The 23482-nt window shown below is 42.8% G+C and overlaps 1 protein-coding gene across 5 annotated transcripts in view; it reads right to left on the minus strand.

Moving 5' to 3' along the window:
- The window catches only part of LOC144672613 (sodium channel protein type 8 subunit alpha-like), a 233689-nt gene that overhangs the window by 38831 nt on the left and 171376 nt on the right, over window positions 1-23482 (minus strand). For all 5 annotated transcript variants that reach the window (XM_078534436.1, XM_078534433.1, XM_078534432.1 and 2 more), the window contains 5 exons: window positions 19386-19742; window positions 17750-18220; window positions 7964-8084; window positions 6484-6638; window positions 4576-4749 (listed from right to left, as the gene is read on the minus strand). In XM_078534436.1, the coding sequence (XP_078390562.1) occupies window positions 4576-4749; window positions 6484-6638; window positions 7964-8084; window positions 17750-18220; window positions 19386-19742 (1278 nt within the window). The remainder of the gene's footprint in view (window positions 1-4575; window positions 4750-6483; window positions 6639-7963; window positions 8085-17749; window positions 18221-19385; window positions 19743-23482) is intronic.

The raw sequence follows: 23482 nt of genomic DNA on the forward strand, positions 1-23482 counted from the left end.
TCTAGTGAATGTCACGAGTGTAGTCCTTCATACGCAAAAGATACTTGGTCATAAACAAACAAAGGGAGGAACAGAAATCCATTTTGTGAGCATTTTAGCTAGTTCTCTTTTTAAACACTCTGAGCACTAAAGACAGTGTTGTAGAGATAAACCACCCACTGAAGAACTGATGCAAACATTTGGTTTATCCATTATGAGTTCTGACTCAGCAGTTCAGCTAAGCTTATAATTGACTCAAATAACTCAGACAATAGTCATTTAATCGAGCTAATTGGTACTATAAGTTACACTCGATTCCCAGAAATGACACTAGGAATGTGCTGAGGAAGTTAGTTACCGTAAACAATATAGCAGATCAAAATCTGTCTTCAGTACTCAGAGAGGTCAATAGGACTTGATATGCACAATTGGAAAACATCTTAAATCAATTCATTTTTTTGAACTTTGACAAGGCACACAATAGACTGAAACAATTCAAAATCTTCCATAAGGATATAAATCTAAACAGGACTTTACAGTGTTCACTCTAAACACAACAAGAGGAAGCAATCTGTTCTACAGGAAAGGAGCTATACAATAAATTGATCTACAGGTTATCAACTCTCTATTAGTTCACCTTCAGACAAGACAGAATACTAAGCATGCTCACGTCCACCTGTTTATAATGGTTATTGTACCCGAAGCCAAAAGGAAAAGTAAGGATGCTGATCGTCCAAGACTCTGAAAAGGAAGTTAATGAGATCTGTATGTAACATGGTAATTAGTATGTGTTTATCTAATCAATTCAACCAAAATGGAAATTCAAATCCACAGGCAAAATACTAAAATAGGTCATTCGCCACCATTTTGCCACAAGAGAGTTTCACGTTCACATCACACTGAAATGTTCGAAAACAATCATTGGAAACATCCTAGGGCTAAAACACAAAGTCATTATAAACCTTAATTATATAAAGTTTTATGTTGTTGCTCCAGACACACACAGACAGACTGAAATTTAAGTTTCTAGTTTGGATTGTCAGCGATATTTTGACCCTCTCTAGAAATTGGACATGGACAAGGACGCTATTGCCTTTGTGCTTGATCACATGCCTGATATTCAGCCCTAATGAAGACACTGGAGCTGAATATTGGCCTGCACAGGGGTATAAATGGCAAACGACACAATAATACCTGTTCTGTGTCCCCACCCATGTCCAATTTGACCCATGAGATTTGATAGTCTTAGCCCTGATACTTGAACATAAGAAAGCAGACTTCAACTATGGTAGGGTTTAACCTAACACCGGTGGTGTACATGGAGGTACCTCCAGTCCTGGACAGTCTACTTGGCTGAGGGGGTTACTCAAGTGAGGAAAAACTAGTGGTATTGAATACAGTGAGGGACAGAGGGATTGCAAGAATAAAATCGCAAACTTTCTTCAAAGAATAATATTCAATGTTTCAGTCTCTTGAGGAAGCAATATAGACAATAAAATTGCTGGTTTATTAACAGAGAATGATCAATAAAGCAGCAGACACATGGGAACACCACCACCTGGAGGTTCCCCTCCAAGCCACACACCATCCTGACTTGGAAATATATCGCCGTTCCTTCACTGTCACTGGGTCAAAATCCTTGAACTCCCTCCCTAACAGCACTGTGGGTGTACCTACACCACATGGACTGCAGCGGTTTAAGAAATATGTCACCATCACCTTCTCAAGGGCAATTAGGAATGAGTGATAGCCAGCAACACCCATATCCCAAGAACAAATTCAAAGAAAACCAATAAGCAAAGTCAAACCTGTCAGAATGATTAAACTTCAACAATTAGTTCAAAGTGTCAATGTGGGACAAAACATTTTCTAACTTTGCTAAAGAAAGCTCCTGTGTTTGCCTGGAATTTCCTCATCTCTTTCACCACAGTTTTGGTGGAAAATTGGGAGAGCCTCCATTGAAATTCACCCACTTTAGAATGAGAATAGTGTCTTAAGAATGTATGTCTTAATCTCCAATAATATATACATCTTATATGTGTTTTCACCATCTTGTACATTTTGTGCTGTTCTCCATCATGTTGGAGCTCTCTGCTAGTTTTAGTTTTATAATGCCTCTGCGAAATGCTGCGATACACTTTATTCTGTTAAAGGTGCTATATGAGTACAAGTTGTATGGTATTTGTAATGCATTGGCTAATGTGCCAAGTTCCTTTGTTTCTTTAAAATAAATGTTTTTTACCCCAAAAACTTGCCCGTGAATGTATTAATTAACTATTAAAGTGGAATTTCAACCTCTTCAGGCTTAAGTGTAGAAACATAGATTGGCTAAAAATAAGCATGGATATATATATATGCTTATTGCAGAGACAAACATTGTAGGGTAGGAATTCATCTCGACCAGTTGACTGCAATTGAGCTGAATGTCAGTCATTGAGTTGAATAGGCAGCCAATCTAATACTGCTCATTTTGTGCCATTGCCTGACACCAGGAAGTTTAATAGGAACAAAACAGTAGCGTCCAGAAATTACGCTGCGTGCATTACTTTAACCACCATTTTAATGGCGGCATTAAACCATTCCTTTTAAACAGGATAGTACTTGTATTAAAATAGCAAAGGAAATTGATACAAATGCATCAAGTGTGATAAAGTAATAACACAGTGTACTTTTGAGGCTTATAATACAGTAAAAATGCAAGAATACAGTTATTGAAGTAATATACACTTATCCATCTGGGAAACCAGCACAAAATGGGGAGATTGGGTGGGGGGCGGGTGGGTGGAATATGGGAGGGAATCCACTTGGACGGGGATGCTAAACATGGGGTATCCTGTGGGCCATCTGGTGTACACCTGGCTTAATATTCAGATTCAAATGAATGGAACTCAATTTTGGGTATGGAGTAGAACGGGCAACTGATTCAATCTTGATAGTGTCCATTTTGCATTATCGCTCAAGACAAATTTCTATCCCAATATATATTATAGGGGAATAACATGCATTGTGCATTATTCATTGAAAGAATGATCATGGATTCTTGGTTTGAAATTGCACTGTGCAACATTAGTACTAAATGAGTTTGTGAAACTCCTGACCGTTAGTTAACATGTAGTTAAAATAAATTAAACACCATGAAATTAGCAGTTTGGACTTTCATAAAAACTCATTCATGGGTTCAAGTCCAGCTTCTAAGACTGCAAAATCTGGAGTGCAAGTTATATATGACCTCTTGCTTTCTAAAGATTAGGAAACTTCTCTGTTTTTTTTTTACCAAAATAGCAACAATTTTTATGGAGTTGCAAATTCTATACTAGAATGTACAGCAACTGTATTTGCAATTCCTAAGCTTGAATGTAGTGGCATTAAGAAAATATACTTTTCAGTTCTCCCACAGAAAAATGTACCTGCCAGAACTTCAACACTGACTGCAGTTACTGAAGGAAATCCTCTGGCAGATCTAAAGGAAGCATTGCATTGAGGATACCCATCACAAGTTCTAGTAGGGCTCAGTGTTCTGTTTCATTCCAAACTAAAATCTGCCACTTGAATCATAGGCAAACATTTTTACACATAACGTTATGAAGTCAACACCTTCCTTATTCAGCAAAACACCCATATTTGAAATGACAACTTATTCATTTTTGAAGAGGTCTACATATTAAGGTCAATGTTACAATAAAACAATCCACCACAGTCAATAGATTTGCACAAATCCCACCAACAGTGGAATTAAATCACAGGCTGCATCTTTGGTGACAGAACATAAAATTCCACGTGATTACAATATCATAAAACATGCTTTATCATAAGTTAACATTCAAATGATTTAGGGAGAGGACATTGTTTGAAAGATGGTAGAAGGTAACCTCATAAACTCAATTTTTCTTTACACAAGAAAAAAATGACAAACCAATGGTTTTATGAATAAGGGACAAGTGGCTTCAATTTCTATATAATGAACTTAGAAGTGAAAGCACGCATCTCCATCTTGTATTCACTATTAATACCTTTGCTGCCACTCTTAAAATGTACTGACGTTTTGTTATAAAGCAGTTTTACATTTTTAGAAGGCATTTGACACAGCATGGTCACCTCATTAAAAAAAAATAGCAAAATAATATGATATAGGGGTACGGGTATTCCATGTTATTTGTGGGAAAAAAAGGAATGGTTCAGGCTTTATTTGGTCCAGTAGGCCTCTTGAGGAGAACCTGCATGGAATGAAAATTCAGGTCTTCTTCACGTTTACTACTAACCTACTGACCAAAACCCTCCATCACTTAAATAATTTCTTTGTCAGATTAAGCCCAGCAGTCATCCATTAAACCGTTTTGGAGGGACCTCATTGATAGATGTTCTTGCTCTTAAGCCCACTTTAGATTAGTTTATGAGACCAACCCCTCATTCTTCCTCACAGCACATTTTGACAAGATTGGCACAACAGTTCACTGCACCTTAAGTGGATTAATTGGATTAAATGTAGATATTATTCTTTGACTACCAAATGAGAATACACAGCAAACGCCACTATTTCGTGCCCGCCCACCCCTGCTGAAAGTTGGCAAAAAGTACGCAAAAAGGCTGGATACATACATCCACAATGAGGAAGTCCAGCCAGCACCATGCATTCGTGAAGTACTTTTGAAATCCATAGGCTGTCCACTTCAACAACATCTCAAGGATAAAGATGTACGTGAAGATTTTATCAGCATACTCAAGGATGGTCCGGATTGTCTTCCGCTGTTCAATGTAAATATCCTCAAAAGCCTAAAAAGAAGGACAATTTTAAAACTGTATGGCAATTGCTTTTCAAAAATAAAATTCTTAAATGCACCACCGAGCCAAGGTTTGGTTCCATGGGGGTCGTGTCAGCTGCCCTCTATTTCCTTACTTCATGACTTCTGGCAGTATTTTCAATTGTGTGTGTGTGTGTGTGTGTGTGTGTGTGTCTGTGTTTGTGTCTGTCTGCGTGTGTGCGTGGATCACCCCAGTCTTGTCTTCCCCTGATGGACTACTATCCAAGCTGGTTTCCTTCTCACTAGCCCTGGGAGACTAGTGTAACACTCCAACAATTGCTCTCACTCAGATCAGGCAACTGATCATAGATTGGGGATTAAACCTGAAACCTGCCTGGCTTGTGTAACTCAGTTTTACACCCAGTGGTGCATTTACCAGTTGAGACAAGACAGGGTTGGTGGGGGGCAGGGGGAGGTGGGGATAGACTTTTCAACAATTTATTTGGAAAATAATCCATAGTCATACACATATTGTAGCCAATACTGTCATGGCACGCAACAGTACACAAAATTTCTTATTTAAAATTTGGCTTTATCGATGAAGAGATTTACTAGAATGATACCGGAACTGAGAGGTTAAATCCATCAGGGAAGATTGAACAGGCTAGGGCTCTTTTCTCCAGGAAAGAGACGACTGAAAGGTGACCTGGTAAAGGTCTTAAAAATTATGAAAGGGTAGACGTAGAGAAGACATTTCCCATTTGTAGCTGAGACCAGAAGAAGGGATCATTAGTATAAGAGAGTCACTAATAAATACAATAAGGAATTCAATTCTCTTTCCCCAGAGAATGTGGAACTCGTGACCACAGGGAGTCGTTGAGGTGAACAGCAACGATGCCTTTAAGGGGAAGCTATATAAGTACATGAGGGAGAAAGGAATAGAAGGATATGTTCATAGGGTGAGATGAAGAGGGTTGGGGAGGAGGCTCATGTGGAACATAAACACTGCATGAACCGGTTGGACTGAATAGCCTGTTTCAACGCTGTAAATATCTTGTGATACTTCACAATTAAGAATTTGGAATTGTATACCAGAAAACAAGCATTGCAATTGGTAATGAAAAAAATTAGATTGATATGAAAGCACAAATCTAGTTATAAGTTAACACCGACTAATTGACATGTAAAAGTCTCGTCCCTCTACGGCTAGTGGGGAAAGTCCCTGGCCTACGTAAAGTTGAATCATACAGAATGAGGCTCAAATCTTTATTTGTGTCAAATTAGCTGATCTCAGCTTGGGCAGCAGTTGGCCAAAGTGTTGCTTGGTTGGGGAGGATGGCATTGAGGGGCAGTGGTGTTGGGGAGGTGGGCAGGTGGTGGTCGGGACAAATCAGCCTGGGCTCCTGCTGCTCCTCACTGACCAATGAAGCTGGCGGAAAATTCTTGTATGGCGACAGTGAGTTTCAGTCGTAATGGTGGCCACAGTCGAACAGGCTGCTAAGTAGGTGCACTCAAGAAGAATGGCCGCTTGGACAAGATACTGGAGCACATCTGGTACCCGTGGGACCTGTCTCCCAGCAAGAGTTAGAAGAAATGAAAAAAAAATACTGCACATACAGCCAACACATAACTGTGATTCAAAGAAAACAGGTAGTGTACTTGTAGCTTGAGAATACAAAGCACCGCCTTTCTTTTGGTGAACTGATAGACAACAAATACGCAGGTGCACTAAGGGCTAATGCTGCCCTACTTCACAAGGACTTACCAGTGCTCCGCTGCTGAGCAGAATCATAAAAACGATGAAGGTTTCAAACCAGTTATGTTCCACTATTAAGAAGCAGGTCTTTCGCAAGGTCCACCACGGTTTGCCCCAACCTTCTTCAATGCTGACCTGACAACATTTAAACCGTCGTACACAACCTATGAAAAATAGAAACACACAATTCTAGGAGTAGTGGGGAAGGATTATTTCTCAGTTAATTAGCTCACGTGCCAATGATATTCTGCTAAGGTGACCATTCTGTCCAAGAGCATCGAGCAATTTCTGAATCTACACCTATTGGTAATTGTTCTTTCATCTAAAAACAAAAAAGACCATTTCGTCCAACAAGGCTGTCCCTTTTTGATTAATGTCAATCTGCTTCCTCTCTCTCTCTCTTCAGGTACCATGTCCTAAGAGGACGTTGGTCACTCTGAGCCTTGATTGGATCAGTCCATGATTATGCTTGGCAAAGTACTGCAGTGGTTTGCCATTGCCTTCTGCATTATGGCTGACCAGGGAACTTTCCTGCTCTTATTGCCTGCCATTAGGGGTATTGGAAGGATTTACAGCCTGATAATCAACCTGTTTGGCCACGTTATACACATACCTTCCATGGCCATCAAGTCCTGAGGTGGGACCTGAACCCAGAGCTTCTATCTCAGGAGCAAGGACTCTACCCACTGCACCAGAAGACCTCCTATCCTGCCTCCTCACCTGATCCCTAATTTTTTGTTACTTCAAGAACTCATCTACATTCCTCTTGCACCCACTTCATGCTATTCTGGCCTTCCCTGATCCACAAATCAATTAACTTTGGTGCAACAAAAAAAGACTTCCATTTTTCAAACCTCAAAACTTTTAACTTCCATCCTCCACTATTTAAACCCATTGCTCAAAGTAAACAATTTCCCTCAATCGACTTTACTCAGATGCTGAAAAATTCAGTTAGGTGACCTCAAAGATTTCTCTTGCTGTCCATTGCTTGTTCCTCAAAAATTAAATTCCTGATACCTGGAATTATCTTTTTTGCTTCTGAGCCAAACCGCAAGTAGTAATATCCTTTCTATAATTAGGTGAACGTCACATAGCAATCCAGATAGAGTTTAACCAACATCTTACGCAGTAACAAGTTGAATTCTAATGCAAGTCAATCACCTCCTTATATATTCAGCTGCAGTTAAAAGTATAATATTGACAAGACTATTTTTAACATATGCTTCCTCACAAATTATTTTACGCTTATCCTCATTAAACAGCATTTTCCAACTGCTGGCCCAGTACATGCTTGAAATGATGGCCGAGCTGCTTACTATTTTATGAACCGTCAGGACAATGTCTATTCTTTGCATTTAATAAAAACAGCATGCAGATTAAGCCACCTGTCTATGTCTTGCACTCATTGTGTATTATCCAAGCTATCACAACCAACTCTTCTCTTGCAGTGCTAATTGTGATTTTACGAAGTTGTGAAATCAGGTCCTACCATCAGTGAAGCATGCTTCAGGGTCCAAGTACTCTTCAGGTTGCTCTACTGGGGGCCCCTCTTCTCCTTCTGGCTTTATATCTATTGTGCTTCCTTCTGACGAGCTGGTGTCATCCAGTTTCTGCAAGTTCATGAGACAAACAAACAATTGGCAACTTCATAATGGTATGTGGTGCTGAAGGAATGGATGTTGTCACATCAAGTGTAGAGAGAGATAGTGTAGGTCACGCATTGTTAACTTGTTCTGTTCATCAGGTCGCAGCACAGCTTGTTTTATTTTAGTCATGATATTTGAGTGAGACACAAATACAAACAAAGAGGAACAGCTTAGAGATCATGGAGTTAAATTTGTACAGCAGTTCTCCCGTCTGCTGTAACTGCTGCAGGAAATCCTGGAAAGATGGTGAAAGGATGGAAATTCAATCCCTATGTTTGTCACCGGTTCAGTCCTTGGAACATTTTGCACTGACAACCCCAACATTGTATCATTGTTGGGTACCACAAAAGCTAAGTCCATAAAGTTCAAAACAGATAAAGATGGAGTCCTATTGATATATTATGTACTCTCACCAGGGAATTACTGCCTTGATCTCTAAGAACATAACAACATTATTTTTTGTGCAATACGAGTAAGAAAAGCATTCAGACATCCCAGGAGGTAACATGGTTTCGGTTAGGATGGGCAGTCGATACATTGTGATGCACAAGACAACGCAGCTATGTGACAGGCTGAATGGCTCATGGGTCTCATCCTGCCCATTACTGTCATCCGTTTGTAACTTTGTTTGCAGTTTTAAGGAAGATGATAACCCACTGATGCTTTTGCTGCTAATCTTGCACTGTGCAATTTGGACTCCTTTGACAGTATGCCGAATGAAACATAGAAATAAAAAATCAGACAGAAAATCAAAGAGAACTTGTTCATATATTCATAAACTGAGATTTGTGAAAGAGAGATAGCGCAATGCAGCAGCAAAAGGACATTAATAAGTGTGGTTCTGAGGTCGATAAGATATATAGAAGTCGTTATTCTATTCCCCTATCAGTGTTTGCATTGTTGGAGGTTAACCTCCCACCTTTACTCTCCTGTCTGAAGTAAAGTAGCCTGTGAGTTAAAATGCAATATTTAATTTAGGGCATCGTATTTTTGTTCTACCTACTTGTTATGGTATCTTCAGGGTTAAAAGCCTTTGACTCAAAGAAATAATCCCACTTGACTGATGGACAACACAGAGACAAAGGCCCTGGTTTTAACTCCAGGAAGGCGGGTAGCAGTGTGAGGTGAAAACTTACTCGCTGCTCCAGAAATAAAGCCCAGGTTATTTTAACTGCCAGGCATCATTTAAATCCCGGAATCCTGGAAAACAGGTGGGAAGCTGGCGGAAAATTGGATGTCTCCAATCATCTTGGGTGTTTGGGGGCGGGCGGGCGGGCATCTCACATTTGGGAAGAGGCAGAGTAAAGTGCATGGCATGACAGAGAGGATGTCTAAGTCTTACTTGTGGTGTCCGGAGATGTATCTCCGCTCTCTGGTCCCACCTCCTCTTCCTCTGGTCTTCATCTGGTGGGAAAGCCACGCCTGATGTACATGGGACCCCAACAGAATTCTGCCTGACCCTTGAGCTATCTCACCATTTGGAAGCCAGTGCGGTCCACTAGGATAAGTTCAAAACATTTCCTCAGTGGAGCCAGGAGTGTTGAAGGCGGGTTTAAGCTGGGAAACAGACCTGTCACACTTCAATCCCCCACTTGACTCAAATCCACCCTGTTTTTTTTTGTAGGTTAAAATCAACACCATGGGCAGAATCTTCTGTTTGGCGTGCAGGGGCACGCGTCATTCCGATCTTCAGTTCGGCGGGCGTGCACCAGAGTCGACTGCGCATCCGCCGAGCTGTCAAGGGCCTGTTAAGGCCATTAATCAACTAATTAAAGTACTTGTCAGGGCTGCCCGTCCAACCTTAAGGTTGTCGGGCAGGCGAAGAGCCCAGGCGGCCTTCGCATTTTTCATGGAACTTTATCCACGGGTGGGATGAGGTTTCATGAAGGGTTTTTTAATTCAATAAAATGCTTTATGAAAATTCATAAAGATGTCCCAGCTCATGTGACAATGTCACATGAGAGGACATGTCTAAATAACTTTATTTTTTTATTTTTCACATCTTTATGACTGAACTTAATTTCCCTGAGGCAGCTCCATGCCTCAGGGAGATTTCTGCGCTCTTTCATGCACATGCGCGAAAGAGCACTGGCCCCGACTCTCCCTCCTCCCCCCCCGCTCGCACAGGGTAGTGCTGAGTGCTTCCGGGTGTGCGTCACGCTGGGCAGGCCTTACTTGGCCTGCCCAAGTAAAATGTCGGCGCGCAGCCATTTCCAGGCGGCAAATGGCTCGGCGCCCGCCCGTGCCTGCTCCTGACCTGCCCAACCGATGGGGAGAAAATTCTCCCCCATGTAACCAGAACACACTTTTAAATACATTTTAGCTTTCCCCCAGCTCAGTATACAAGAAAAGGCGTCCAGCCCTGCATTGTTTATTTATTTAGTCGATTGGTAGTACAGACCTTGAGCGTTGCTGAAAAAAGTTACGCTCGTGATGTGGCTCACTTATACTTGCTGAAAGCTACATATAATCACATGTAGGGATCTGTCCTCTGCAGGCAAAAGGATCATGTTCAGGCATTGCACCTTTTTTTGAATTAAACAAGAGGGTGGGGGAACAATAGTCCCCTGGCGCATTCTCCATGGCAATGTCTCCACCAATCAGAGTCTACTTCCCAACTAATCAGCACCCTTTTCTGATGCAATATAAATTGTTGCTCCCTTTGAAATTTGGTATTTTTGTGTCTGTCCTGGTGAGTGCAAGACAAAAAGCTTCGGTAGCACTTCTCTTTTTTCAGCAACACTCAAGGTACTTATTTCTTTTGTCATGGCCATCAAGGTGAATAATGCTGCTCCTGGGAAAATGGTACATTTTTTCCCCCAAGTTTTGCAGCTAGCATATGCAATTAAGAATTTCTTAAGCTCAACTGGCGCAAAATGGGTGGTGGGATCTGGACGCCATCAAAAAGGGCCTCATCTGAATGAAATTGGTGAGGTGTGGACACCAATCTGGCATCCTGATGCAGCTCGTCAGGACAAGGCCTGAGGAGTTTCGCCTGAGTCTAGTCTTCCTGGCCCTGAAGTTCCTGAATCTGAAAACTGGACTAGCCATATAAATACTGTGGCTACAAGAGCAGGTCAGAGGCTAGGAATCCTGCAGCGAGTAACTGTCCACCATCTACAAGGCACAAGTCAGGAGTGTGATGGAATACTCCCCACTTGCCTGGATGAGTGCAGCTCCAACAACACTCATGAAGCTTGAAACCATCCAGGACATAGTAGTCCGCTTGATTGGCACCCCATTCACAAACATTCACTCCCTCCACCACTGATGCACAGTAGCCGCAGTGTGTACCATCTACAAGATGCACTGCAGGAATTCACCAAGGCTCCTTCGACAGCGCCTTCCAAACCCACGACTGCTACCATCTAGAAGGTCAAGTGCAGCAGACACATGGGAACACCACCACCTGGAAGCTCCCCTCCAAGCCACTCACCATCCTGACTTGGAAATATATCGCCGTTCTTTCACTGTCGCTTGGTCAAAATCCTGGAACTCCCTCTCTAACAGCACTGTGGGTGTACCTACACCACATAGACTGCAGCTGTTCAAGAAGGCAGCTCACCACCACCTTCTCAAAAGTAACTAGGGATGGACAATAAATGCTCGCCCAGACAGCGACACCCACATCCCATGAATGAATTTTTTAAAAATCAATTTTATTGTCCACTGTAAATGGAAACTTTGGGAAAATGGCATAGACGGTCATTTTCGCCATTTCTCCAGGATTCCTACCAAACATCCGCTGGAGCTTCTGCATGAAAGCGACAGGACCCTAGAGAAATATTACCCCCTTGTAGAAATTAACTTTAACTAAAATCTTTTCAGGAAGGTAATTATCCCTTTCCGTCTAAATTGTTAGTAAAGCAAAACAAGGCATTCTGAGGAAGGAACAGGCAATAAAAAAAGCACCTGAAGTTTCCTGTTCCAACCAGATTGAAATGATTTTGCCGATATTGATAAAGCTACAGCGAACTAAAAAAAAAATCATGAAACAATTGATTTGCTCATTGCTGCTGTTCCCCACATTCAGACTCACCGATGAACTATAAGTTCTCTGCATTCATCAGCAACTTGCAAATGATTCAAGGGGAGAATTTTTCCTATGGCGGGTGGGCTGGGTGGGAGCGGGCGTGGAGCCGATCGACGCCTACTATCGGCTGCGTGCCGCCATTTTACGCGTGCGTGCCAATTAAGGCCGCCCAGCGTAACGTGTGGCCGGTACCTGTGTGTGTGTGGGGGGGTGGGGGGGAGGAGAGAGGAGAGGGGAGAGCGCAGCAATCTCTTTGAGGCACGGAGCTGCCTCAGGGAGATTGAGTGGATTATAAATTTTTTAAATAAATAAAGTAAAGATTTATTTAAACAGTAAACATGTCCCATCATGTGACAGCATCACATGAGCTGGGACATGTTTGTGAAGTTTTGAAAATTTATTTAATTATTTTATAAAACCTTCAGGAAACTTCACCCCGCCCGTGGATGAGGTTTCCTGAAATACGCGAAGGCCGCTTTGGGCTCTTCGCCTGCCCTCCAACCTTAAGGTTGGATGGGCAGCGTTGGTAACGAGTTTAATTACTTTTTTAATGGCCTAAATAGGCCGCCGAATGAAATATCGAAATGATGCGTGATGATGTTGGGACGCACGCCTGATGTTATTGTGCGTCCTTTTACGCGTTGGAGTGTCGGGCCCGCCCCTGCACGCCAATGGCAATATTCTGCTCCAAGATGCAAAACACAGCATTGCATCTTATATCATAATTATAGGATTTTGCAGCATGGTTCAGGGGGCCATTCAGTCCATTGTGTCTGCACCGGTTGACAAGGAGCATCCAGCCTAATCCTGCTTTCCAGCTCTTGGCCCATAGTCTTGTAAGTTACGGTATTTCATGTACATATCCAAGTACTTTTTAAATGTTCTGAGGATTTCTGCCTCCATCACCCTTTCAGGCAGTGAATTCAAGATCCCCACCATCCACTGGGTGAAAACATTTCTGCTAAAATCCTCTCTAAACCTCCTACCTCTTACCTGAATATGCTGCCTGGTTCAGACCCCTCAACCAAGGGGAATAGGACCTTCCTGTCGACTCTATTTAGGCCCCTTATAATTTAATACACTTCAATTAGGCCTCCCCTCAGCCTTCTTATATGGGTTGCAAGTTCTTTAAATACTGCGCCATCAAACCCTAGGCAGAGAGGGCATCTTCAAGGCACTTCTGCCAGATTTGGTACAAGCACTTTGCAGAAAAGCACTGATATATATATATATTCAAAATTTCCTGTGATTCCAAAAAATGATTTTTCCAAGCATAAAATGGCTGCAGGGTTAAAAGTTAAGGCTCAGTGTTAAACCTAACCAGCTGGCGGAAACCAGGCAGGCAGTGAACAATGAGTAGGTAAACTTAACCACTCAAAGCCTTTTCACGCTGTTTTGGATTTTGCAGGCAGATGAGGCGGCTGCCTAAAGCAGGCGGGGGCCTCATGCGTTTAGGCAGATCAGGGTCTAATTATGTCAATGGGACTCTGATTACTTTTTCATTGGGGTCTGATTGCGGAAACAGCAGCGTTGTTCCTGTAGGCTGAAGCTGGGCTACGGCTGATTTGCAGACAGCAAGGACCTCCAAGGCAATTGTCAAACTTTCCAAAGTGGGGCGGGTGGAGAACCAGTGCTATTCCAGGCCTCACAAGTGAAGTTCCAAGCTCACCCTATCCCTACCACCAGAACCCTCCAAAAACCCCTCCATCACCCCTACTCACGAGTATCCTAATCTTCCTTTGCCAACTCTGTGTCCCATTGGGTGGGAGTTGGAGTAGTGGCAGTTAAATGAGTCCAGGAAGTTATATCCCAGGCCTGAAACTTAGGCCTTGGTCCGGTCTGCCTGAAAGCCACTTGAAGTTAAAATCGATACTGTAGTTTCAGTCAATCTATGACAATAGTTTTGACCAGAAAGCTCCAATTTATTCCAGCAAGATGGCTAATGATTAACACATAAGATAAACGTAACTGGCACTTTTGAATGGGAACTGGATCAAGATGTGTTGAGAAGGTTAACAGATTCATAGAATATTACAGCATAAAAACAGGCTGCTCAACCTATCAAGTCTGTACTCGTACTTTCTCTTCCAGAGCCACCTTATCTAGTCCCATGTTACTTGCCCCCCACGCCCTTCAATATCTTTCTTTGACTGTCAAAATGGTCATTATCCACCCCTTTCTATATTAGGTTAGTTAGATCCCCTACAATTATGACTCTATTGTTACTAAATGCCTAGCAAACCATTCACAAATTTCATTCTCACTCCAAAAGGATGCTTTTGGAACTCTTATATGTTTAAATTCTTATCCTCTAATATTATTATTTTGTTTCTAATTATTACAACCCCGCTCTCCCTTTCATTCTTTCTTCAACTTTTATTCCCTGTAATATTTAGTTGCCAATCCTGACCCAGCTGTTGCCAATTTTAGTTGCACTCTCTGTGTCATATTTTCTTATTTCAATCAACGGGGTAGAAAGTTGTCTCAGACTCTATGGGCCAGATTTCCGTGGAGTGTCGACTCCGGAGCCATTTAAAAATGGCGGGTGGGGTACGATTCTGGGATTCCCGCCGACGGCAATTTTCGCTGGTGTGGGATAAGGGTGCGGGTACCAAGCCTGCACCCTGCACTCCTTACCTGGCCGGCTCTATTGTGGGAGTAGGCATCGCCTAGCCCCCCCACTGCAGTTTTCGTGGAGTCGGACCAGTTTCTCCATGACTCGGGGCTTACGCTCTCTGTAGTCATGAACCATAGCCTGGGTTCAGGAACCTTTTGAAAGGTAAGTTCAAAAGGTCTTACCCATGCCCCCCAACAACTCCCCATGGCCCCTCATAGTGTCCATGCCAATTCAATGCCAACTCATGCCCACCCAGTCACTCCCTATGTCCCCTGATACTCTCCATGCCAACTCATGACCCCCAGCCACTCCCTATGGCCCCTCATGCTCTCCATGCCAGCTCAAGCCCCTACATGCCCATTCACCCAGTATGCACTGTGTATATAACCAATGAGCATTATAATAACAGTGGCAAGTGTGGAATTGCTGACAGAGAAAAAAAAACACCCATTCAGAAATGTTCTTTGAAAAAAAAACTGCTGTTCCCACAACCCAACAAAAGCATCAATCAGTATCTATAATGGAGGCTTTAAACACTTCACACCTCTTAATCTTGTCCAAATAAACATCAAGACATTGACAAAAGAGTGCACAGAATGAATAACTTATTATCACCGCTTAAAACTATCAATCAAGCCAGGTCAGCAATTCACTTCACTTGTCAAAACAGAATTCCTGCTGAGCTCATGCTTCTATTGGTCTGGGCTCTCAGCCAAGCATGCATGATGAGGTCATCCTCATTATATCCGGCAAATTTGAGTGGGCCCAGGGTGTTTGTGCATGGCTTCGTCCAGGCAGAGGCTGGCAGAGACTGACTACGTCTGGAGTGTGGGAAGAAACAGGAGGTAATGCAGCTGAGCCATGAAAGTGAGTGGTGGCTTTAAACATGGCTGTTTTTCTGCTCCTGTCTGCCTGTTGTAAAGGCTCCTTACCCCTAGATAGCTACTTCACAGTTACTAGTAACTAGACCAAAAGCAGGTGGGGGGAGGGGGAAGAGGGGCTTGTGATTAAGTGAGTGGGGCTGGGGGGGGGAGAGGCCAGGAAAGAGAGGCTGCTGAATGAATGGGGGAGGGGGGTTAGTATGAGGAGCTGCTGAGTGAGTGAGTGCAGTGGGGGAGGGTTTGGAAAAAGAGGTGTGTGTGTGTGTGTGTGTGTGTGCGTGTGCATGTGTGCACGTACGTCTGCGTGTGGTGGGGGGAAAGGGGCTGATTATAATGCATCTGTGGGGATTGGAGAGTTTGAGGAAAGAGGGGCTTCACTGAGTCTTATATCACAAGGGGATATGGAGAGATTGGCTAAAACCTACATGAGTTCATAAAATAATAACATTTTGACAACATGTTTTAAAATGCAGTTTTATTATATGTTGATCTATAATATGCCAACTTTAATAATTATATACTGAATGCTACTGAATTGCTGTTTGTTTCTGCTGGCGTCTGGGCCACACTAATTTTCAGGTGTTAAAATGGGGTCACATTGGAAAATAGTTTGGAAAGCACTGGTTTGAATCCTCCACTAATCTCCCTGCAGGGATATTGTTTCAGTGTAGGGCATCACCTGAGTACAGTTCATTCCTGCATCAGAACTGGTCCTAATGTCCAAAGAATCACAACCCTCTCTCCTTTGCCATGCCCCTAGCCATATACATACTTCCCTTATCTGCCTTTTGCTACACTGGTGGTAACTCTGAGATTACTACCTATAAATTCCAGTTTCTTAATCTACCTCCTAAACCCTGGAACTCATTACAGGACTGGAATCCTAGTCTTCCTTAATATGATTGGTTCCAACAATAGCCTTTCCCAGGATATTTAGGAGAGTAGTTGGGGGGAAAAAGCTTCAGCCCCGAGGTACCGCTGTGAAATAGTCATACAAGAATGCTTAGTGCATTCATCTGAAATTTCTATCTCCACTATTTTTGCAATGGAGTTGACCTGCTTCTAATGGTTAAAACTTATGCTACAAAATCAGGCGTAGGAATTTCGGACTATCCTGTCCAGTGTTTGAATGCTCAATGTAGACTTTTCAAACAGATGTCGGTCGGGTTGGGGAATGGGAGAGTGAGCGTACAAGGGGCAGAATCATGTGCCCTCCCCTGTGGTGAGTTTGGTGGTGGGGCGCATTTAATCAGGTGGGAGGGTGGCGGGTGGGACCCCGTCACCTTCCCACCTTCGCCCCGATCAAGTCCAGGGTGGGAAAGCCCAGCCTTCCTGCCCCACCGCCAACTGAAGCCCTTAAGTGGGCAATTAATGTCTGCTAAGGGCCTCATCCTGCCTACGTTGGTATTAACCCAGCGATGGGCGGTGGGCTTGCCATGCAAGGAGCCTGACAAGTAAACATCTTGCGGACTTCTGAAGTGGGGGTGCTCCCTCATTCAAAGGCCTGATCAAGGGATCCGGCATCAGGGAGTTGGGGGGGCCTGCTGGGACCCACTCTCCTGGACTTGCTGCCAACCCTCCTCCTCCTCCCCATCCCGCAACCACCTGGCTGCCTCACTCACCCACTCCTGGATCCCCCCCTCAATCTGAGGCCTCAGGTGGGTGTCATACTGGCAGCAGCCATCGCCTCACTGGTGATGCTGCTGAGTACAGAAGAGCTGTCAGTCTCTGATTGGCCGGCAGCTCTCAGTGGCAGGACTTCCACCCATGAGGTCCTTAATTGTGCGGGGGGCGGGGGGAGAGGCCTGCTGTTGGCCAGTTAAGTGCCTGAGTGGCACAAGATGCAGTTGGCCTTCCCAAAACGAGGCGACACGGGGCGCTCGATGGCTCTTCAGTCAGCAGCTGAGACCCCGTTGCCTCCACTAGTTTACACTCAAGGAGTCTGAATAGTGTGAGATTGGTCAGCCTGAAGACATTTTGTCATTCTGAAGTTCATCCTCTGGTATATTTGTCTGAATTCATTAATGTTAGCTGGTTTGGGCTTGACAGCAAAAAAATAAAATGACCATTGACAAGAATCACAAACATATCTTCTTACCTCTTTGCTCCCACCAACTTCGGATTCACTGCTGAAGTCTTCAGTGTTTAGGTTTTCAAAATCCGATTCCCCAACAGCTATTGGAACTCTGACAGTAAGATTAGGGTTGTGTATAAAGGAATTGTGGTCATCATCAATTATGTATTTTTCCACACTGCTTCCAATGCCACTAGTGGTGCCATTGCCATTCTTTTGGTAATCCATTTCTCGATTTATGTCAGCACCAGTATGGTTTCCTATGTAGTTCACCTTTTTGTCTATGAGCTCATCCAGTGGTTTGGCTTCATCTGCGTCTTTGCTCTTGAAATGTTTTTGAACAAATTCATGCCCATAGGCCTTCATAAAGGCAATTCCTTTTTTGATCCTAATCACAGACAACTGAAGGTTGTTGATCTCCCCATCGTCGTCAGTTGCTGCAAGATTATCAGCACTGAAAGAGCTCAGCAACAAAGCCAAGAACAAGTTCAGCACCTAGATTGAAACAAACAAAAACATGACAGAGACAGGATGGCAGTGGGATCTCACCTAAACTTTGTAGCGAGCAAGTTCTGCCAGTTTGTTGGAGAAAAATTCTGATCATTTGAAGCACACAGCACATTTTTGTTGAAGCATTCCCAGATTGTGTTTAAAATCACACACAGTTGCCATGAATTTAACCCAGTGAAAGCAAACCTTTATTAAAGTAGTGTTCAGAGGAGTTTCTAAAGAGCTCATTAAATGTTGCCACACTAATATTCAGAGAGTCTAGTTTCAAGAGATCTCAATTGTATCGAGACCAGCAGTGTAAAACTGCTTTTTTCTCAGCATCTGATAACACTGAAGAGAGGTTAGTTGTTAATCTCATTGAAAAGGAATAAAGGGAGATTTCCTACCATTGGCACTGCCAACACATGTTGGAAATTCATAGCTGGAAATTGCATGTTCCAATGCTCTGACTTTCCATACACAATGGTCTGTCAATTGCTAGACGGAGTTCACAATTTCCCAGTGTGTGCTCCTGACATGTGCTAGTTATGCCAAAATGGAAAGTATCCCCTACAATAACCAACAACTCCTCAACTGCACCCCAGCAGGTAACAAACGATGCTGGTACTGCTGGAGAGAAAGGGGGTGGGGTGGAGGGGTGGGTCCTTCAACTAGCTACAAATTTCAGTCAAAGAATGAGACATCACACAATCAGTCAAAATTAAGCAGTCACTTGCAAAAAAACTCCTGCGAGATTCGTTCCTTCTGTGTTGTTTTTATTACATCTCGATGCACTCTTAGAAATCTGTGCCCACACTACTTTAACACAAACACTAAAATATTTATTTTAAACTCATTTATAGTTCCACATTAGAAATACATGCATTTATGCAGTAAACATTGAGTGTGCTACAAATTAAAGCACAGAAAATGAAACTGTTTGTTTAGTTACCTATTAAAATTGACATTTAATTTTAAATTCTAGGCTTTTTCTTCTATCTCAGCTTAAAAACACCACGTACACTTAATGCAATTTTGAGTATTTATGGCAAAGTTATATAGTCTGCATAAAAGCAATTGCTTGGAATAATATGACACTTTCAGGGCCCCACATAAAGCATTAGACGCCATTTGTTTTTGGCAAGGGTTCATGTAAAAATTTGCTACTCACCACAAGATTGCCAATAACCATGACCATCATGAACACAATAAGACACATGGTCTGGCCTGCCACTTCCATACAGTCCCACATTGTCTCAATCCATTCACCACACAGCACACGAAACACGATCAAGAAAGAGTGGAAGAAGTCATTCATGTGCCAACGGGGCAGAATGCAATCTGAATGGATCTTACAGACACAGTCCTTGTAGCTTTTACCAAAGAGTTGCATGCCCACCACAGCAAAGATGAAGACGATGATCGCCAACACCAACGTCAGGTTTCCCAAGGCACCGACAGAGTTGCCGATAATTTTTATCAACATGTTGAGTGTTGGCCAGGACTTTGCCAATTTGAAAACTCTCAACTGTAAAACAAAAAAGGTTGCTCAACCAAAACAGGCAGTGATTTCAAACATGTATCATCAGAGGACACAGGTAATCTTAAGAAAGATAGAATCTGCATTCATATAGTGGCTTTCATGCCCTCAGCATGTTCCAAAGCACTTTACTATCAATGGATTACATTTATAGTCACTATTATTTTGTAGGCGAACATAGTAAATGAGGTAAATTACTCCTCCATGTTCTATTAATGAACCAGGTTAGCGGGTTGTACTTTTGATATCAGGTTACTGAGGTTACTAACTTGGTTCTGAACTTCCATCGCCAAGCATGTTACCTTGGCATTGCCTTGATTCCAAAGAGCCTATACACCCATACATATAATGAGATTTGTAAAGCAATCTTTGCTGCAGTATAAGTATAAACCTCCTGAGGCTGCTTTAGTGACTAATACAAGCACAGAGTTTGATGATTGTCGCACACTATGAGCGACAAATAATTCCGGTCGAGATTGTAGTCACGGGCTTGACTCTATCGTTCTGATGTCAAGGTGTGTTATCAAAACTATCAGTTGCCTTCTTTTAACCCTGAAAGTTGTAATTTCAGTATCTTTTTGATTTCTTTTCTATTTTCGTTTCTCGTTATTTTCATTCTTTGTAAATTTTGACTCGCCAAGAGGTTTCACGGTCTACTACCAGGCTACCAACAAAACTCCACCAGTAGGTACCAGTGACTATAACAACAATTTGCATTTATATCACACTTTTAACATAGAAAAATGCCCCAAGGCACTTTGCAAGGGCATTATCAGACAGAAACGGACATCAAGCCAAAAGAGGGAACATTAGGAAGGATCACTAAAAGCTTGCTTAAAGAAGTAGGGTTTAGATATGGGTCTTTAACAAAGAAAGAGAGAGAGGTGGAGAGATGTGTGAGGTTCTTGGGATTAGAAACAGGCAGAGACAGACCAGAAGTAAAAGTGCACGAGCAAAATTCCTTACAGCAGAGGAGGCTGAGGGGTGACCTAATTGAGGTGTACAAAATTATGAGAGGCCTAGATAGTGTAGACAGGAAAGACTTGTTTCCCCTGGCTGAGGGGTCAATTACCAGGGGGCATAGATTTAAGGTGATTGGTAGAAAGTTTAGAGAAGACATGAGGAAAAATCTTTTTCAGAGGTAGTGGGCGTCTAGAATTCACTGCCTAAATCGGTGGCTGAGGCTGAAACACTCAACTCATTTAAAAGGCATCTGGATCTGCACCGACCAGGTGCTGGAAAGTGGGATTAAAATGAGCGGCTAGCTTCTTTTTTCTCTTTTTGGCTGGCGCAGACACGATGGGCTGAACGGCCTCTTTCTGCGCTGTAACTTTTCTATGGTTCTATGGGCAGAATCTTGCCCTTGTCGGGCAGCCTCGGCAGGGGTGGTCAGGAAGCCGACTGCCATCTGTGATTGAGGCCGGAAGGCAATTTCACACTGGTGGGTCAATTAAGGCCCGCCCTGCGTGAAACGCGAGTGGCAGTGCTCAGCGCTGCCTGTGCGGGTGGGGGGAGGAGTTCGAGCGGGGCGAGCGCAAACTTCGTGCATGTGCGCACTTCAGAATCTACCCGAGGCACAGAGCTGCCTCAGGGAGATGAAGAGTTTTCCAAAAAACAATAAAGAATTGAAAAATGTAATAAAAAATGTCCCCTCATGTGACTCTGTCACATGAGCAGGGACATGTTATTAATTAAATTTTAAAATTTTAATTTAATTTTTATTTGCTTTTGGAAGCCTCATCCCGCCCATGGATGAGGTTTCCAAAAAAAATGCAAAGGCCGCTTGGCCTTTTCACCTGCCTGCCAGACGTAAGGTTAGATAAGCAGCAAAAAAATTATTTTAATGGCCATAATAGGCCTTTTAATTGTCAGCGGGCGTGCTGCTGATTCCCACGCACGCCCGCCGACCAAAATATCGTGCGACTGTGCAATGACGTCAGGATGCTCGCCCGATGTCATCGCCCGTCAGTTTACGCTGGGTCGGGTTGGGCGCCTGCCTGCCCACTGAGCTAAAAATTTTGCCACATGGTTCTAACATGACTCCTTTTATTAAAAAGAACTTCTTCATACTCTCTGCATCTGCTTGCAGACTCCCTCGGCTGGTACAATTCTGTTTGGTAACTTCAAGTGAACAAGACATATATATATATATATATATAGAACTTTTCAAAACACTAAAATACACAAGATTTAATGGGAGAATTCCAGCAGTTGGGGTCTACACAGCTGATGGGGCAGCCGCCAATGGTGTGGTGAAGGGAGGGGAGCATGGACAAGAAGGAATGCAGAGTTCATGGACAGTTGTTGGAGGTCAGGGAGATAGGGAGGGGCAAGGTCATGGAGGGTAGGCGTGACTCCCCCCTTTGATTTTCCCTTCCACCTGCCAGCCAACACTTCAATCACCTTTTGGCAGTGCTTAACCCTTCTATAAAAACCTCTGAAACTCAACACTGGGATTTATCTCTGTTCTCTGCTCCACCACTGGTGGCTGGTTATTCAGGAAACTACGCTCCTGTCCACTTCATCTTCCCACCACTACCCCTGCTTGCGAGAATGTCCTCAAAACAATTATTTCTGACTGCATTTTGCCTCTCCCTAATTCTCTCCATTACCTCATATCTTCACCTGCATCAGTAGCTACTGCCTTGTCCTCAAGATAAAGCGCTTTGAGTCATCTTCCTGAACACGAGCAGTGCTATAGAAATTTAAGTTGTTGCTCCTGCTCAGCTCAAACAGCGGCGTATTCATCGAACATGAACTCATCCCATACGTCTGTGCTGAAACAATTTCATTGCAGTCTATTATATTTATATCGATTCTACCGCACAAAAGATTTTGAAATAAGCATCTTCCACCCTGAGCATGTCGTAGGTTAACTGAAGATCCAGGAACCATGCCTACCTACCTATGACTGGCTATTCCCATGCCAGAGTTGGAGGAGTAAGGTCTAAACTAAGAGCAGGAAGATAAGGACCAATAATATTCTAGAAAATGTTCTTCAATCCTTCCCTGATCATATTATATGTACATTGAAGATATTTTATGAACCCCCCACACATGGTGATAGTCAAAGCCTTTGCAGGTTCACTGCAAGCAATTTTCTAATCTGTGCTCACAGTGACCCAAGTACCTCACACCATTGGAAAACCTGTCCTTAAATGTCTTTTTTACAAAGATGGTTTATTGTTGAAAGGTTGACTATATATTAGCCTACTGCAATTTCTGTATTATATTATAATATGCAGTTTATATAATTTTGCGTTTCTATGTCTCATTGTTAACATACACAGCAATCAGAGCCAAACATTTTATAAATTGAAATTGCTAACAATTTGAATGCTTGGAAAATTCTTAATTAGGAGCTATTCAAATCAGATTCAGTTATGCCTAGTCTTTCAATAAATCAGAGTTTGAAATGTTACCGGTTCGTAATTGTTCATGCACGTGTGCTATGCCAATTTATTTGTCTTGTCAGAAGTTTACAGTGGTCATCCAAATTGTGCTATGCTATTGGCTTGCCTCCCTAAACTTCTGATCGATTTTATGCACCTAAATTTTCATGTAACTATCATCTAGTCACTGCATCTTGCTGGAGAAATCACCCTGCTTTTAAATCGGGAGCCGTTGCTACAGTTTCAGTCATGAGTTCTGTTTGCTGCAGTTTGTAAACTCTGCTTAAATAGACTCTGTAGACTATTTGCTCTAGTGCGCTGTTTAAATAGACTCTG

Source organism: Cetorhinus maximus, chromosome X (genome assembly GCF_964194155.1).
Source record: "Cetorhinus maximus chromosome X, sCetMax3.hap1.1, whole genome shotgun sequence".
Taxonomy (NCBI): Eukaryota; Metazoa; Chordata; class Chondrichthyes; order Lamniformes; family Cetorhinidae; genus Cetorhinus; species Cetorhinus maximus.